The sequence below is a fragment of the Trachurus japonicus genome, chromosome 21 (assembly GCF_045865225.1).
Source record: "Trachurus japonicus isolate A0001 chromosome 21, Traja_1.0".
Lineage (NCBI taxonomy): Eukaryota > Metazoa > Chordata > Actinopteri > Carangiformes > Carangidae > Trachurus > Trachurus japonicus.
Genome location: NC_140927.1, coordinates 17,285,406 through 17,302,816, shown reverse-complemented (window position 1 = coordinate 17,302,816; position 17,411 = coordinate 17,285,406). Strand labels below are relative to the sequence as shown.

The following is a 17,411-nucleotide window of genomic DNA, read 5'->3' as shown; positions in this document are numbered from 1 at the left end:
GTCAAAATTTGACATTTGGCTTTTGCGTGGCTGTGCACTGCTGCTGCCATCTGAGGTCAAGCATGAGCACTTGAGAGCTTTCTAAAACCTCACAATAGCCAATTAAACCTGGAAAGCCAGTAATTAGATTATAATCGTATTAACTGAGTAAACAACATTAGTTAGAACTTGCAAAAAAAATATTTATTGTAAAATGTGGGTAGGCTCTGAACATGATCCAAAAACCATTATGCCAGAATACAAATGAATTATAAAATCTGTCATGATAATTTGTACATTATATGTCAGTAAGAATATTTCTACTTAATTATCTGAAAATCTTTATAAAGCAGCTTATTATTTACATGCACTTACAAGAATACATTTGAGAGAAAGCAATAATAGGTTCAAAATAAACAAAATGATATAGTGCAAGAAAGACAATTATGTATGCAGGGATCAACACATTTTTAACTTTCTCTGACCAGTGTAGACTGTGAACATACATTCAAGCACTGTAGGCCGGGCCACCTTTAATTCAGTTGTTCTGTAATCAGTCGGACTAATCATCTAATTTGTTGCTCCTCCTCCTCACATCCCCAGAGGCCTCAGCATCAGCTTCATCAGACAGCTGAGACAAGGCTGGACCAACTTTGCTGTTGTCCTCACCTCCCCCATTGGAATGTAGAGTATGCATGGTTGGGTCACTTGGGCGTTTCCAAGAGGTTCGAGTGGCAATCCAGAGAACCAGAGCTCCAAAAACCACCAGGAGGACTCCCAGGACATTTACAAACACTGCCTCTGGGGGGGAGTCCTTATACTTTGGGTCGCTCCTTTTTCATAAAGCACAAAAAAGAAAATAATATTCAGAAATTATTAACATTGCACATATGTTTTATAGAGCATTGTGAGTCTTTTTTAAAAAAAAATACTTACAGGCCAAAAATGAGTTTCTCAGTGATGCCCATCAGTGCTACAGCTATCACACTGGTAAAGAGAAAAAGGCCACTGTAGATGTGGAGGGGCATGAACGCTGCTCTCCAGGATACAGGTGTTACTGGTATCAAGTACATGCCAACTCCAAGAACAAGCTGCTCATTGAAGGAGAGAAAAATGCACTTGTCAGATACTGCGCTAATCAAGACTCTTATTCACTGAGCACTTTAGATAACAACAGAGAGAGAGAGAGAGGGGAATGTGTGCTTTGGTTTCCTCTCAGTCTCAGTATACAAAAGAATAATCTATTTACCTGCAGACAGTACAGGATCACAGCTATCAGACCAAGCCAGCTGTGCAAACTGTACATGTTGGGGATTTTGGCACCATTGTGGAAGTCAAAAACTGCCACCAGAGATATAACAGCAAACACGAAGGCGACCAGGTTCAAGCCTGCGTGGATGAACTTCATCGTTAGTTTGCTCCACTGCCAGGTCCAGGGGAGTCTGTAGATGATGATGGCTGCAAGAGAGTCATTCATGGTAAATAAACCAGATCTCAATGCAAGGGTGATTCATATTTCAAGATAATAACCCTTTTTATAGTTAAGACACATTTTAATACATGGCAGGCACATGTTGATGTCCAGTTCTCAGGTCTTTTAAACAATGTGAAGTCTACATAGCCTACATGGGTCATAACAAAGTACTATGTCACAAGAAAAACTCCTTTTTTAAGTTGGCTATTGCTGGCAAAATATGTTAATAAAATGCACAACAAAAAATATGATAAATGTGGTTTTTGTGCAGGACAGCCCATTTGTTAAGTCATGAGGTCTGTACAGTATCATCCACATGACAAACACCTATAGGTACAACCAGTCATCGCTTATCTCACAATGTATCATGTCCATGTGCAAAATCTAAAAAAGTAGTCTATGTCATGTAGTGCAGTAAAAATAGACTGGCCTATTTCCTTAGTATTGTGTTCCTGGTAATACTAAAGAAGAAGTAGCGTAAAAGTAGAAACCCTAAACTCACAAGATTTTGTCTGACCAGTGAAAGTGAAAGTTCAGCTGGTGGACAACATTATAATCCTCCCCAGTGATCAGCAGCAGCCTCCCTCAAGTCTTGTGTAACTTGGCCCTGAGCAATAACTTCCTCTGGTTGTTGACATTTTTTCCATTTTTTTTTTTACACAACACCCCCACAGACCGTCTGCCTGTCCTGTCCCACCATATTTCAAGAAAGAAAAAGAAAGTCTTCTCACCCACTCCTTGCAAGAAAATAAACCCGGTGACAATAAGGACCGGGTGCCAGTTGAACTCGGCCGATCCTCCATCCCAGGCTAAACCTCCCTTGAAATGAAGGACCCATCTTAGCACGAATATGACGGAGACGAGGCCGACGGCTCCGGCTGCAGAGAGAGCGACCAGGAAATGTCTGTAACTCTCCATCGCGACCAACGTGTGGACCAGGAGGACGAGGAGGAGACTTCACCGGCGCTGCGCTCACTGGCACTATCGCACTCACATCAACTTCAAGTGGCTGCTGCTGGTGAGTCGCACTGACCACGGTCACATGACCCAGAGCGAGGCTGATGTTTGGAGGAAACACGTTTTGTAACTTCACAAGGTAGGAGAGAAAAAAAAAAAGAGATGTTTGAATTTTTTTGTGCTGAGTCAGAGACAGTTAACAGCTGTGTGACTTTTCCTGTCTACAGTTTGAGCCCGTGGTTTTATAAATATTGACAGATGTTTCTATTATGTTATCACTCATCATTTATCATTTATATCAACGTGGACACCAACTGCATCTGATGATTATAAAGTTAAACCAGCAGGTTCAACAATTCACTCCGAGCAATTCAGAGTGTTTAATGTGCAAAATGACCTGAAAACTGAAAATATTTATCTGTAATAATCAAAGTCATAACTAAAGCAACTTTCTACGTATTAGAGGATACACTTCACATTAGTTGCACATGTTTTTGCAACAGCAGCAGCTACACATTGATGAGGAACTCTTCATTCATATTTTTACTTGCTTTATTTTTGCTTCTTTAAAATGTTGTACACAAGTTTGAGTTTGGATGAAAACATTAATTCTATATTATTTAACAGTAGCTCAACATTTAAAATCATCACTTATGCTGCAACCTGCAATTTGCAGAGACAAAACACTGTGACGTATGCACGAGGAAGCAAAAGCCTCAAAGGAGTCATTTTAATCCGGAAATCTGCAAGCAACAATTGTTTGTGAAATGTGACACTGCAAACATTTGCAATGTGGATGAATGTCCAGCTGGGAAATCATTACAGCGAGAAAGGCCCCTGCTTCATCGAACTGTGTGGGTGTCGTTTCACCAGACAAGCCTGGGAACAATGACATACAGCCACAGACTATATAAAATAAAGTCTTCACGTAGGATCCATTGCTCACAATGAGAAACTGATTGAAAATATAACATACTGCCAGTTGGTTCAACTGTAGCTTTGTGCAAAAATCCCATATTTTCAAATGAATAGCTAGTCACAATGTTTACTATATGCTGTATTTATGATGGTCGCACTCGCAACTCATATGTATTAATATTTGGATGTGAATGATGCAAAAACAGAATGAAGCAGAAACAGAGAGTGAGTAGTAAAAAAATCTACATTTTAATTTCAGGTTATCAGTGGAAAAAATGTGACACAGTCAAGTCTTCCAAACAATAATACAGTGATTTCAATAACCAACTTGATTTTCAAGTTTGATTTACACAGAAGAAATAATGACACACTGATCCAGAGATAAAATATAACATAATTATACAAAACTGCATAAAGACACAAATTGACAAATATTTACAAAACATAAAAAACTATCAATGTTTTACTCCAGCTTTAATTGCACTGCTCATTTTCTGGTGACCTTGAGTTTATACACATGGCAGCAGAAGTTGGCGTTCTTCTGTTCAATATGAACAATCGTATCTCTGTCAAAGAACAGCTCATGTCGATAGGTCTACAAACAAACAATATGAGCACAAATTAATTCCCCATAGACAGACACTTGAGCCCAACACTGATTTATTCATGAGACGTTACTCACCTCGTCCCACGGTTCAACCAGATTGATTGTCCGCTGTAACTTCCCACTCTGGTTGTCATGCAGTCGGATGTAAGCCCGTCCTTCTCCCTCCTCACCGTTCGTTAGCACAACGGCCAAGAGGTCCAGCTCATCTTCATATTCCACCAAACGGAAAGTCTGTAAGACCACATTACTGTCACCATAAAGTCTTTGTTGAGGTCTTTTTTTACTGACCTCCAGTGGTTGAGCTTGTTTATATGAGCTTACTGGGGTTTTCAGGGTGCAATCAGTGCAACACTGTCTGGCATGGTTACAGGTGAAACAGTGATGTTTGATTTTCTCATGAGTCCTCAGTTTAAACTTTGTGGTTCTCTGTATCGTAGGTGGTGATTTTAGTCACCAATGGCTTGATGTTTTTCCTAGTAACGATGCTCCAGGTAACTTGTCCTCATGTGTAAACATACATAGAGTGGCCCGAAGACTTAGCAGACTGATGGATGTCTGTCCAAGACAAATGGAACATTTCCATTTCCGACTGAAAGACGATAAATAAGCACCACAGAAAGACATTTGATAATGGAATAAAATCCACCTCCTCTTATCAAACACGTTATTCCGGTATTTTAAAAAGATATTTTTATTATTATATACGCTGCTGCTTCGTGGCACAGTGCAAGTCAGCTATTTGTAAATTGCAGTGTGCCCACCCTCGGAGCTCTACTAAGACATGTTTCATTTGGACAAGTCCAAAAACGCCATTATAACGCCATTAATTAAGCTGCTATCGGTATACAGCTGGTCTTATACCACTAAACACTGGCACACTGGTCTCTGTAGGATCTTTTACAATTGTTTTACTGTTTGTTTTTTTTGTTTAATTGTCTCGTCTTTATGGACCTAACATGTGTCTGAAATAAAGTAAATATATATGTATATTTTAATCAACTATGATTATTTTCATCATCATAATAATAATAAAACATATAATCCAATGCAGCACATGCATTTAAATTTATCCTAAAACAGCTCATAAGACCAGAATTGCTTGAACTTGTTGTGTGAATGTCCATTTTTTTTATGTTTTTCAAGTCTGTATATGTTGGTACCTCTTGATCTGGGTCATCATCCAGCTGATTAAATCTTTTCTTCACTGTGCGTCCTGATGACGTGACAGTGACTTGTGAGGAACGCTGTAGAGGTTGGGAAAACAGAAACGTTCAGTTTTCTGTGATTATGGAAATAAATGTGCAGTCCATCTCTACACTGTGCCTTTGTGCTTCTGTTCTAGACAGACTGGGTTACTGCTTTAGATTTACCTCCAACGTCAGAGTGACAAAGCAGTAAATACACAAGGATGAATCATGATGAGGGTAAAGTAAGTCTGCCAAGCACATGGTGAGAAGCAACATACTCACATTACTGTCCCGATGAGTCACCATTGAGAAATCCTCAACCACCTTTGACGGCAAACTACAGTTCAGCTCACCAAGGATTTTAAGCACACTTCAAAGAGAAAAAACAACAAAGTAAAAACACTTTCCTTATGAAACATAACACATAGAGAAGCCTTTAAACCTCTGTTGACTACGTATTATTGGATTGGTATTTGTGATCATTTTTTCCTGACCCTAGTTCTCACTTTATGGTGGTCGGTCCAACATGGATGATTCTTCCCGAGTCGTCAGGGTGGAAAAAAATCCCATCACTCTCCAGAGAGTCGCAGTTCATGTTTTGTATTCCATTTGTTGCCTAAGGTCATAAAATTAAAATGTAACAATTACACAGGCAATTAACTACATCCTAAAGGGATAGTCTCGTAACGTTCCATTATTATCTCGTAGCGTGGTGAATGTGCAGTTCACAACTTGTCCACGAGAGCGTTTTGGAGTTTGTGGATTGTGTATTCGATGAGTTTAATGAGGGAAACCAAGAAATCCCTTTAGCCTCTGTAGCGTAGCTCTGAGCAGCTCGCAGCTCTGCTCCGCCGTTCTAAAAACAGCCTGAACTATCCCTTTAACAATTGTGTTGACTCGAAGGTGGTTATGTAAAATGATGCTTCTGTTGGAGCTTTTAAACTTTGAGGTGGGAATTTAATAAGATGACTGCTCACGGTGTACTCTGCATACCATTTCAAAATAACACTACCACTGTATTTAATTATTATACTATTATGCTCATGCAGTATTTTGGTGTATCCCACGTACATCAGTATAATCAGAGCAAATAAAACTGTGTTCTTGTGTTTTGGAAAATGTGGCAGCTCAAGTGTGGTTTAATGTCTTTCCACACAATTTATTATGCAACCTTGGTTGCTGAAATTGAAATTGTTTCAGGTAAGATACATCCGAGTAACACTGTTGTCAAAAATTAAACAAAAAAAGCAAAAGAAAACCTTGAACAATCTGAATAGAAAAGAAAACAAGAATCGTGTGTGACACAGACACAACAAAGATCTGCAACAAAACATACTTGGACCATTTTGAGGGTCTTTGAGTGGCTTGAACAGATTTGGTCACATCCTGCTCTGTTCAGCAGCTGAATACAGCGACTGTCAGAAACATCTGTGGCCCTTCTTATCCTGACACTTTCAATTTGTCTCTGATGAATTTGGTGGCTGTTTAGACAATCCCACTACAAGACTGAGGGAAACTACTACAGCCAAGCATGCGTTTCCTTTTATACTGAAATTACCAGTTAGTGAAATATGTTATATTATATGCTGAAAGAGAATTCTTTAAATTTACCATAGTGCTATCCTTGAGCGAACAGATGTGGTAGGTCCCCTTGTGTCTTTTATATGGTGGGGTGTAGATGTAGTGCCATGGGTAGCCTCCGATCTGGACACCGTTGCTTGAGCACGACACCTCAAAAAGTACAGGAGGGCAATCTGTGCAGTAAGATAAACAAAGACAACTCGTGCTTATTTTGTTACAGGGACAAAAGCATTCATCCTCACAGTGGACAAATAAGTTGGTTGATTTTTTCTTTTTCTTTAGCATTTGTGCCTTTATTAGATAGAACAGTGGCGGTATGACAGGAAATGGGGGGGGGAGAATGGGGCAACAGGCACACAGTGAATAATCATTAATGTAAACGAAATGATCTCCTGCACAAGGACCAGAATAGTGGCAAGGGCTTTCTAACCACCCAACTACAGCACCCCAAATTAGTTTTACTGTGTAACTTTAACACAAAGATACAGTTTAACCATCAAACACACCAACCTGTGATCTGGATATTTACGGGGATACCAAACGGAGCCTCTCCCACTGGTTTGCCTCCAAGAAGAGAACTCTGCTCTCCAAGCACCAACTTCTCTGTCATGTACTGAAACAGAACAATCACAGGATTTTCTCATTTTCATAAGATAAACAGATAAGTAAACAGCTATATAATGCAAAAATAATGAGAAAATATCGAATATTCACAAGTATAATTTCTTCAAAGAATATTTCTGACAGTAATTTATACATTCTGATTGCATGCAGTAGTATACAACAATGCAGTGCTTTTTCAGGACAGAAAATACATACCCTGTCCACAATGTGTTTAAAACTGTACAGCTTCACAGACTTGTTGCTGTAGGACACAGCAAGGACACCTTGAGACAGAACAACGTCAGTAACACCATTTCCAAATACCTGAAAGAGTAAGATTTACATATATAAGTAATAACATATCACTCCTGTGGAAACATTTGATTAACTACAACAAATGAATCTACATGCCTTTTTGTTGATCTCCATTGAGCCCACAATTTGCAAGGGGAAGACTTGAAAGATGGCCAAGTGCATCACTGTATTCTGAGTGATACCAGCCTGTGCAATAAAAGAAATACAGGAACATTTCTGTAAGAGTTGACAGCTCATGATGGAAATCATTAGTTGGAGCCCCTGACTACTGAGTTTTATCATGTTTTTGCAAATTGCCATGTTTGTTTTCCTTGGCTTTGGCAAACACCCCTAAAAATTCATTAAAGAAATTCAATTTACAGAAAGGTCCTTTAAAGTGTGCTGTCACTCTAAAACAAGGTATTAAGCTGAATAAAAAACAATTGTTTATCTTACCTGTCGTGCTAATGGTGTTTCCTTGTTTTGCACAGATTTAACATACAGCATCTCTTGAGTAACCTCCCAGCCAAGATACCTTTGAAAACATAAAGGTTTTTCAACTAAAATGAAAATGAAAACCTCCACTCAAAGATCATAGAAGTCAAAGCCTTGACAGTACTTGAACTTGTGGTTTGAAGAGAGGTAAACTCGTTGCAGCTCTTCTCCCGTATCAGCTGAAAGGCGATACAGCCAGTTATTGGCTGTCAAAGCCACGAGGCTGGGTTTATGATCAGAGGGAGAGGCCAGTGTTTTATCCTGTCAAAAAGAAAGTTGAGTTGTTAAAATGTGTTCATTCATTGCAAGTTCAATGCTCAGATATCAACTAATGCTTTCACTTACAAGTGGGCTCTGACACAGCAAGGCATCTTCAAATTTTTCCAGTTTAGACCTTTTAGGCAGTTTGTACAAAATGTGAGGCTCTGAATGGACACTGAAAGCAAAAAAAAAAAAAAAGACTTATTTCTATGTCAACATAAACTGTATCTGTATGGGATAAAACTGGTGCACGTAGGCCTAATAAACAATATAATTCATCTCTCAATTGTTTCAAAAAAGAATTCCAACTCATCTCCTCCTTTTGCACCATATTATAATGCTACAATTAGCATCAACTCATAAAGATCAATGAACATGGGATAACAACTTTTGTCTATATGCAATGTGTCCAAGTATAATATCTTAGGTCCAGTGACTCGGCTGAATCATCATGCCATATTGGTTTACAATTACAATAATAAACTTCTCTGTCACACTGCTAATGAAATAAAAAGGTAAATTAATATGCTCTAATGGATTATACAGGTGGGCAACTAATACAGTTTTCTTGAAATGTGTAGCCTAAACTTCACAATGAACATCGAGAGTGTGCAGCAATTGACTCATGTTTTTATGGGCATATTAAAAGATGTTGTAATTTATACTCACCAACTGTAGCAGTTCTGGTAATTTTCAAAGTAGATTTTACCATTTTCATACATGATAGTTGATTTTGAGGTCTTGCTCCATACTTTCCTGAAATTCCTGTTTTCCTACAGTGCAAAAACATAACAAACAAACAAAAAAAAGTTGAGATGTATGGAAAAACATTAACTTTGTTAACTTGTTAGCTCCTGGAGAGTCTTCTTCTCTTATTATACCTGGAGGAGGATGTGTCTCAGGACTTTCATGTTGTGTCTGATCAGAGTCCCAGCATCGGTGACACCTCTGCTCCTCCGGATCAGCAGCTCGGCGGAGTTCAGGCTCCTCTTCCTCCGCAGCGGCGCCATCATCAGGCGGCACTACTGTCTTCCAGAGGTCGGTCCGGTAGCATGCCGCCTGGAGCCGACAACAGCCTGAGTGGAGCCGCCGGAAACCACAGCCACAGCCACAGCCAGAGCCAGGTGAGAGCTGCTTGCTTTCCCCGGTTCTTCTGACAGCGTTAGCACCGTTTTAAGCCGCATGTGTTCGGCGGGGCCAGTCCGTTAGCGTTAGCATTAGCATCGACATGTCGCTAATAACTTCACTCTAAAACACGCAACTAACCCGCTGTGACTGACCGAGTGAAACAGCAAAGTTGTTCAGAAGTGACAAACAACTAAGGGACACCGGCGACTTCAAGCAGGAGGACGATAACTTCCTACTTTGACCAGCGTTGACGTTAGTTAGCGGCTAATGTTGCTCCGTATTTGTAGTCCTCACGAGCGCCTTCTTCTATGAAGAAAATAAAACACGCGCACGCGGAATTCATCTTGATGCTCGAGCGCCCCCCTCCTGCATTAACATTCACACTGTAAACGTAAACACATACAATACTGTGCTGTTTCATCCCATCATCGGGACAAAAAGTATTGAACTGCCTTAGTCTCTTCACTTCATGCAGGGCAGGAAATGATCTTTCTCACAAAGAAGTGAATAGATATAGCTATGTTTAAAAGTGAAATATCAGACACACAACATAACATAGGCCTACCATGTAAATAATGCATAGTCTACTGTGCCATTCACTTTCATTATATGTTCTATACTCTGTTATAGCTTGTTCCAGCTTGTTCCAGCTCTCAAATCAACATAACTCAGTGGATAATTGTATTTACACAAAGTAAATAGCCAAAAGTAGGCTACAAAACAAAACGAGGACTTGTGGCATTAACAAAAACCCAGGCTGACATCACAGCTGATAAATGTTCTTCGTTGTATCCAGTTTGAGTTTTTTCTTACCACTTATCTATACATTCTTCCTCGCATCACTCCACTTTTATGTCTTTGCTGTCTTGCACACACACCACATGTTGGAGATTTACCTACAGATTGGAAGTGGAGTTTAAACCTGGCTAAAATTGTGCCTTTCATCTAATGTTTCCTGCAGTTGTTCATTCATGGTGGATTTTTGAGGTCTGCCCAACCTCTTTTTACATAGTTTCATTGCCATCACTCCTTTCCTCTTCTCACAATGATGAATTTCAATTTCAACAGATTTCTCCAAAATTCAGTCTTATGTATTTGGTATCTTTGGTAACTTTGAGGTTTCACAACACTTTAAAATAAGGATCAGTTGAGTTTGGCTTCACTGAATGAGTTTATGATAACTGTCTCAGCTGTGAATCAGTATGATAAAGAGGTTTCTAAGAATAAGACTCAGTTTTCTTACGTACACTTATAAAAAAGATGTTGTCTTCCATCTGCATAACAATAATTAACACTTAAATTAGACTATTTAGCCTTGTCCATATTTTCCTTTTCCATTAATTTCATTATACCCCCAAGATGTTTGTTATAACATGCCTTTCATTTTTATATTGATCATCACTGCATTCTTAAGTCACAAAAACAACCATTCAGTTTTCTGAAAGAAAGTTAGTTATATAACAGTTTTGTACAGTTGCATAATTTCAGAGAAGAAAAAAATCAAAAGTTCCAATTTACACAACAGTAAATAGCGAGGACACAAGGAATCAGTCTTACCGCGCTATTAATCTTGCCAACACAAAAGCCTCCATGTTAAAATGCCTCTTTCAATGTATAATCTTTGGATAACCAAAACAAATCAGGATTCCTCAACTTCATCATTTTAAAGCAGTACTAAAGAACTTTCAGTTTTGGTTGAGTTTGGCGGCACCTGTGGACCAAAGCGGTAGTGTTTTGCCTGAAGGAAGACTCCATTTCCCATGAACACTAGCGTGAAGCCCTGTAAATATCCTGCATTAAAATTAACAGAAGACATCAAAACTAAGTTTCTGTTTCCAGTGGATCATTTCAAAGTGAAAACACAAACATAATCCATTGCTAAAGTGCCGTTTTGCCTGTTCCCTCCTTGTTGTGACTCGCAAAAGTGAAAGTGAAAGTAAAGTGAGAGCAGGGTTCCTACCATGCTCCTCAAAGTTGCTTATGCCAGTGAAGGCAACACAGACCCCCTCAGGCCATGACAGAGGGGTCATTCAACCTGTTGTAAGTCGATGTATCATCACAAAAGTTATGAAAATATTTTATGAAGGTTGAAAAGTTCCTTAGTGTTGGTTTGAATAGCAACTCCTCGGGTCACTGTACATGGAGTAATTAAACTCTAAATGAAACTTGTTCTCCACAAAACCAAGATTATAAAAACCATTAATGCTGATCTTAACCCTTGGCTGAGCACACTGGGACCTCTGTCTTCTTATGAAAATATATTTAGTATAGTTCTGTGTAGCAGTCTTTTGTTATTTTAATGTAATTTCTGGACTTTTTTTGAAAATCATTTATGAATAGTATTTTTATGGAAATGTATTAATATTAAACTGAACATTGATTTTTAAAAGTAAAATACACATGGAAAAGAAAAATAACATACAGTCACAGCAGAGTATTGACAAAAGATTACAACAGCTGCAGCTTTCATGAATCTTAATAGCCGTAGGTGCTCAGTCAAAGCATTATAAAAGGTATTTAAACTCTTGCTGCCCTTTTACAGAGTAAATGCATAAACTGCGGAGCTTCTGTGTAGCCAACGTGGCTAAAGTTTTCAGCACAAGACTGAAAGGCACTGGGGGAAGACCTTCAGCTCCACTGGGTTCACGGACTCTGACCAATCCTGATGACGTCTTTAAGCACAACATGTGGTTCGTGCTGTACTATTATTATATAATAATAATAATAACTCATATTGGTTTATTATTGCTGAACAGCTCATTAAGGCTCATTTTATTTGTCAGTCATCTGAATATTGTGTGTAAGGGATTTAAAATTTAGGCTTCATACAGGAGCCTTTTCATTAACTTTGATAAACAGTGCGGATTTGTATGTTGTAGTTTTTATATAATTGAATATATGAAGCATATGTTTAGAGACACTGAAAAATATTTGGTAAGGGAGAAAATGAGATAGTTCCCTAATCGGATAGTTTGTGATTCACTACTTTGTTTTACGTTGTAGGGATCATGTACAGTGGACAGAAGAGGACAAGGAAAATGCACAGCAGAAAGCACAAGAAAATTCCTGTGTACAGATTCCTTTAAATGAACAAGGCAAGCATATATTACTGCAAAATATCTTCCAAGCTAGATTTGATTAGGTTTAATGACAATACAGTGGTTAAACTGCTCCTCAATTCCCTCCTCACAGGTACTTTTGACACAGATGCTCATCAGTACTGGGACAAGTTTTATGAGATGCACCAGAATAAGTTCTTCAAAGATCGCAGGTGGCTGTTTTTAGAATTTCCAGAGCTACTTCCCTCGGGAACAAACCTCCAAGCCGGGCATCAAGGTGATCAGCAGCGAGAAATTCTGCCACGCAGTGGATCCACCATGGACTCTGAGACCATACAGCATCAACACAGTGGCACCTCTCCCCATCACAGACATGCTGCTAATTGTCAAGGACCATCACTCCAAAAAAATGAGGATGCCACACAGACTTCTTCTTTCCCTGGACAACATGCATCTTTTAGGATCTTTGAGGTTTTCAGAGATCTGCTTTTAATTGTTTTAATATAGACAATTGTGTGCAAGAAAAATATATAATTTACTTTACTTAGTGTTAAATAACCACATTGACAGCTTTGCTTTGCCATGTTCCTATAGGCAGAATTAAAAACAAAATATATTTTCCTTTCACAGGTTGGATGTGGGGTTGGTAACAGTGTATTCCCCATTGTGAATTCTATAAAGTAAGTACATATTTTACATATTCCACACATTGCAAGATATTCCACATACAAAAAGATTACAATTTTAAAGCTTGTTTGAATGTGCATGCCATGATATTCAGCTACATATCCCAAGCTAGCACAATGATTTATAGTATTTCCAAAATACCCATCAAACAAACAATGTTTGTCTTTGTGCTGTTAGTTTAAACAGCTGACATCCTTACGCTACATCAGAACCACCACCTTAATGATCAATAGACGTTGTTTAGTTGGTGTGGGAAAATTTGGTTTGTCAGTATATTTTATGTCAGAGAAGCAGCAGTGAACCACTCTGGTCTCCCAGTTCACTCTGTTCGCTTGAAAGGTTCACACACTTGAAGCATTAGAAAATCAAACATTAGAAGGGCTTAAAACTGATATTGTGATTTATATGTAAAAAAAAAAATATAACTCTCCACTCTTTGTATCCGAATTTGGAACACAAGCTACAGCAGATATGAGAAATGGGTTGACTAGTATAGACAGGGTTGTTAAAAGAGGTGCGATTATGAAATACTTCTAAATGGGTCTTTTTCACAGCAGCTATTTTGGCTTGTTATGGTGGGTGTCATGTCAAAATGTCTGCAGAGGAAAAGGTCTGTATGGTGCCATTGTGCCTCTTTAGACAAGGATTCCTGGAGACCTTGAAGCAAGGGCTGGCAAGACACCAGCTCTAAAATCAGTTTCTGGGTCAAGACTACATTAGAATAATGATGAGAGTTTACTTTAAAATTGCCAGAGTTGCCTTAAACTCTTCTCACTTCCAGTGTCTGCAATATGCCCTCCATTTGTTTTTCCTAGGCAGACAGACTTTGAATTTGTTTTTTTTGCTCTGTGTATAGTGTAAAGTGTTTTTTAGAGCCACGAAATTGCTTCATCAAATATTTATTATCTGCACATATGATGATTTAGGGGTTGTTAAAGTGGCTTTTCTATTTCACAGAGAAACAGATGCATTTCTATACTGCTGTGACTTCTCCCCACGTGCCATTCAGCTGGTCAAGGTAAACATTTCTAATATTGCTTGGCCTGAATATACACAATATTCAAAAGCCTGAATATTGGTCACTACATTTTTACATTGCAATACTGATTTATATAACCCGTATGCTGTATGAAAATATATGAAATATCACCTTAGCTTCGTCCTTATAGTATACCTGTAAAATATGCTGAAGGTGTTAACAGTCATATTAGATTATGTTGCCCTATATCATAGACTGGTGAAATATTCAGAAAGAAAACATTGATGAAGGAATACCCTCAGTTTATGCATAGTAAATCTGTGGTTAATATAAAATTTTCCGCTTTTACAGAATTATGTTTTCAATTACATTTCATTGTCATTATCATATTTCCCTAATAAAATGTGCACGTACAACTCTGCATAGTAGCTGAAGTTCAATCAATGAAGAATATAACACAAGATAATGGTAGATTATATGTCTGCACAGCTTTAAATGTGAATTAAATGTGAATTATCTTTTGGTTTTGGTCTTGACAAAGACCTCATTGAAACTTATGTTAATTCTACTGAACATCTTTGTATCCCGCAGTAATCGCATGTATTTCTTTTCATTTTCTGCTGCTGAATGCCCACAGCTGCCAGTAGAAATAACTCATTAGAGTGAGAGCATAAAACTGAAATGTCAAAGAGTGATCACAGTAGGTGTGTCTTATAAGAGCAAATGGATTCCAGTCAAGGCTGTTTAAATTCATCTGTGGGAAATTTTGTTTCCAAATATGAGACATTATCGAGAGGAAAATCATGAATAAAAAACTTCAGAAGGAGTATAGCTTAGCAAAGTAAGAAGAAATATTCACATGATGAATGCAAGTTTAGTTGTAGGCCTACACAAGAGATGACATCATCATTTAAGCACATGATAACCAACATGGAAATCATCACATGGTACCATTTAATTAGTATTAGAAACAACCCAAAAACATCTTTAATGTATTTGTTCTTTATCAAGCCACAGTTGACAATGAACCATTCATGAGGAAGAGATGGATTTAATACATTTAAAGTAATTGCATGAGACAGATTAATAACTTGAGGGTAAGAGGCCTGACAATTCAAACTACAAATAAACCATATGAAATTGCCTAATTAGGCTGTATTTATACAGTTTACAGTTTTATTTATTTATTTATTTATGTCCACGCACCACTACAGTTTTTGTGTACAGACTGCACACCTTACCCTATCTGTGCAATTGCTTTTTCTGCCTCACAACAATCAACATTGTTGTAAATATAATTTTTATTCAGTTTTTGTACATAACTGTAAATACTCTTGAAATAATTTGGTACATAACTTTACAAAATGTCTCTCTCTCTTTTGTTTTATGTGTTCATTTTATATATTTATATTTGCATATTTCTCCCCTTTTTTCTTTTTAAAAAAACAAAAAACAGCCAAATTTCAAAGTGTGGGATGAATAAAAAGTCTTATGGCTTTATGTAGACAGAAATAAATCTGTTACCCAACTCTGACAGATCATCCCCCATATTATTTGATGATAAAAAAAATTAGATTTTTAACTTGTATTTTTCTTGAATGATTAATATTATGCTATTTACTAACTTTTATGTACACTGTACTTACAGCCTACTTTATGTTCCTCACACAGGACCATCCAGACTACGATGACTCTGTCTGCCATGCCTTTGTCCATGACCTTTGCGAGGAGATGGCCTCGTTTCCCTTTCCTCCACAGAGCCTGGATGTTATTCTAGCAGTCTTTGTGCTCTCCTCCATTCATCCAGAGCGGTAGGTGAAGGTTACAACACAAAGACAGCGGAGCCTGATGTCATTTATCACCTGCCATTCCCCGCCCCCAACCCACATAACCTCACTAACCCAGCTTCACTTTCCCCTGGCTTTGTCTGAATGTCATTACAAAACCCAAACATATTAAACCAAATGCAGACTGTATTGTTCCACAGAGTGTAATCTAATTATTATCTATCTGTCTACTTTGCTTGTTTAGCTGTTTATTATATTTTTTGAGGCTAAAATGATTTGCAATCCCATACATCCTGCATTATGTCTGGGTAGTGAATCTTCAGTAGTAATCAAATTATACAACATTATTGTTCCATTAATTGATATTTCATTGACAGAGTGCAGGGAGTCGTGAAGGGACTATCTACATATTTGAAACATGGAGGGATATTCCTCTTCCGTGATTATGGGAGATATGACTTCTCACAACTCAGGTTTAAGAAGGGTGAGCCTTCAAATAGTAAAATACATTTAATTTGTTGTTTATTCAGTGTAAAACTTTAAATCTTTAATCTTTTAATCTAATCTTTGTTTTCAATCAGGACGCTGCTTATCTGAGAATTTCTACACACGTGGAGATGGAACCTGTGTTTATTTTTTCACAAAAGGTATTACTGAGATTAATTTGAGGATTTAGGAATATATATGTTACAAATATAGTCCAGGAATCCTGACACCATCCTTACTGTGTTTTTGGATATTTCTTCACAGAAGAGGTTCATGATTTATTCTCCAGTGCTGGACTGGAAGAAATTCAGAACCTCGAGGACAGGCGACTACAGGTGAACAGGGGGAAGAAAGTTGTAATGCATCGGGTTTGGATGCAGAGCAAGTACAGGAAATCATACCCACCTCCACCATCTTAGCACCTCATCACGCACAGCCTTATTCAGAGCTATGAGCCTTTATACTTGTGTGTGTGTGTGTGTTAAATTATTTATTTTTTTCTACCAAAATGTATGTGAACAAAACAGTTTGAAATAAACTTTAAAAACATACTGTTAAACAGAGCCTGGGTGTCCTCTGTTTTTTATACTATAGAAAGGAAATAAGGAAGGAATACAGTGAACATGCGTCAGACTGAAAACAGTGTTATTAAAAAAATAATAAGTTGTTTTTGTTGTTTAAGTTAGGCTACATACAATGCCAGTCAAGGAAGAGAATCTCTCAGTACTCAGACTCACAATATAAAACATAACACTACGATTATCTGAATTGTTGTTATGCCTCTAGAATAATTCCTGTCTATTCATTTTGGACATTTAAGTCAAAATTTTTATTGTATTGAAGTATTGAAAATCTGACTTGTAGTCACAGTTATTACCATGAGTATTATCATCATTACCAAATGTTCACTAATTGTGTAAATCAAAATG

The 17,411-nt window shown here is 37.8% G+C and overlaps 3 protein-coding genes across 4 annotated transcripts; 1 reads left to right on the top strand and 2 right to left on the bottom strand.

Moving 5' to 3' along the window:
• Window positions 1–159: 159 nt before the first annotated feature.
• Window positions 160–2,466, bottom strand: cybrd1 (cytochrome b reductase 1). Its single transcript, XM_085765705.1, has 4 exons — window positions 2,185–2,466; window positions 1,229–1,437; window positions 916–1,070; window positions 160–812 (listed from the first exon to the last, which is right to left on the bottom strand). The coding sequence occupies exons 1-4, from the start codon at window positions 2,369–2,371 to the stop codon at window positions 542–544; spliced, it is 822 nt and encodes a 273-aa protein (XP_085621831.1). The 5' UTR covers window positions 2,372–2,466; the 3' UTR covers window positions 160–541.
• Window positions 2,467–3,548: 1,082 nt separating this feature from the next.
• dcaf17 (ddb1 and cul4 associated factor 17) lies at window positions 3,549–9,778 on the bottom strand. The gene is made up of 14 exons (XM_085765564.1): window positions 9,238–9,778; window positions 9,026–9,129; window positions 8,441–8,531; window positions 8,220–8,356; window positions 8,057–8,135; window positions 7,718–7,807; window positions 7,523–7,630; window positions 7,214–7,316; window positions 6,734–6,876; window positions 5,629–5,738; window positions 5,405–5,492; window positions 5,096–5,179; window positions 4,011–4,166; window positions 3,549–3,923 (listed from the first exon to the last, which is right to left on the bottom strand). The coding sequence occupies exons 1-14, from the start codon at window positions 9,367–9,369 to the stop codon at window positions 3,816–3,818; spliced, it is 1,533 nt and encodes a 510-aa protein (XP_085621690.1). The 5' UTR covers window positions 9,370–9,778; the 3' UTR covers window positions 3,549–3,815.
• mettl8 (methyltransferase 8, methylcytidine) lies at window positions 9,308–17,109 on the top strand. 2 transcript variants are annotated; one of them, XM_085765566.1, is made up of 10 exons: window positions 9,308–9,480; window positions 12,027–12,174; window positions 12,488–12,579; window positions 12,677–13,014; window positions 13,174–13,223; window positions 14,188–14,248; window positions 15,881–16,020; window positions 16,374–16,480; window positions 16,578–16,643; window positions 16,747–17,109. In XM_085765566.1, exons 2-10 carry the CDS (start codon window positions 12,032–12,034, stop codon window positions 16,899–16,901), a joined length of 1,152 nt encoding a protein of 383 aa, XP_085621692.1. In that variant the 5' UTR covers window positions 9,308–9,480; window positions 12,027–12,031; the 3' UTR covers window positions 16,902–17,109. The 2 variants fall into 2 exon arrangements, with proteins under 2 accessions (XP_085621692.1, XP_085621691.1); XM_085765565.1 differs by lacking the exon at window positions 9,308–9,480 and having other exon boundaries at window positions 11,900–12,174.
• Window positions 17,110–17,411: the final 302 nt, after the last annotated feature.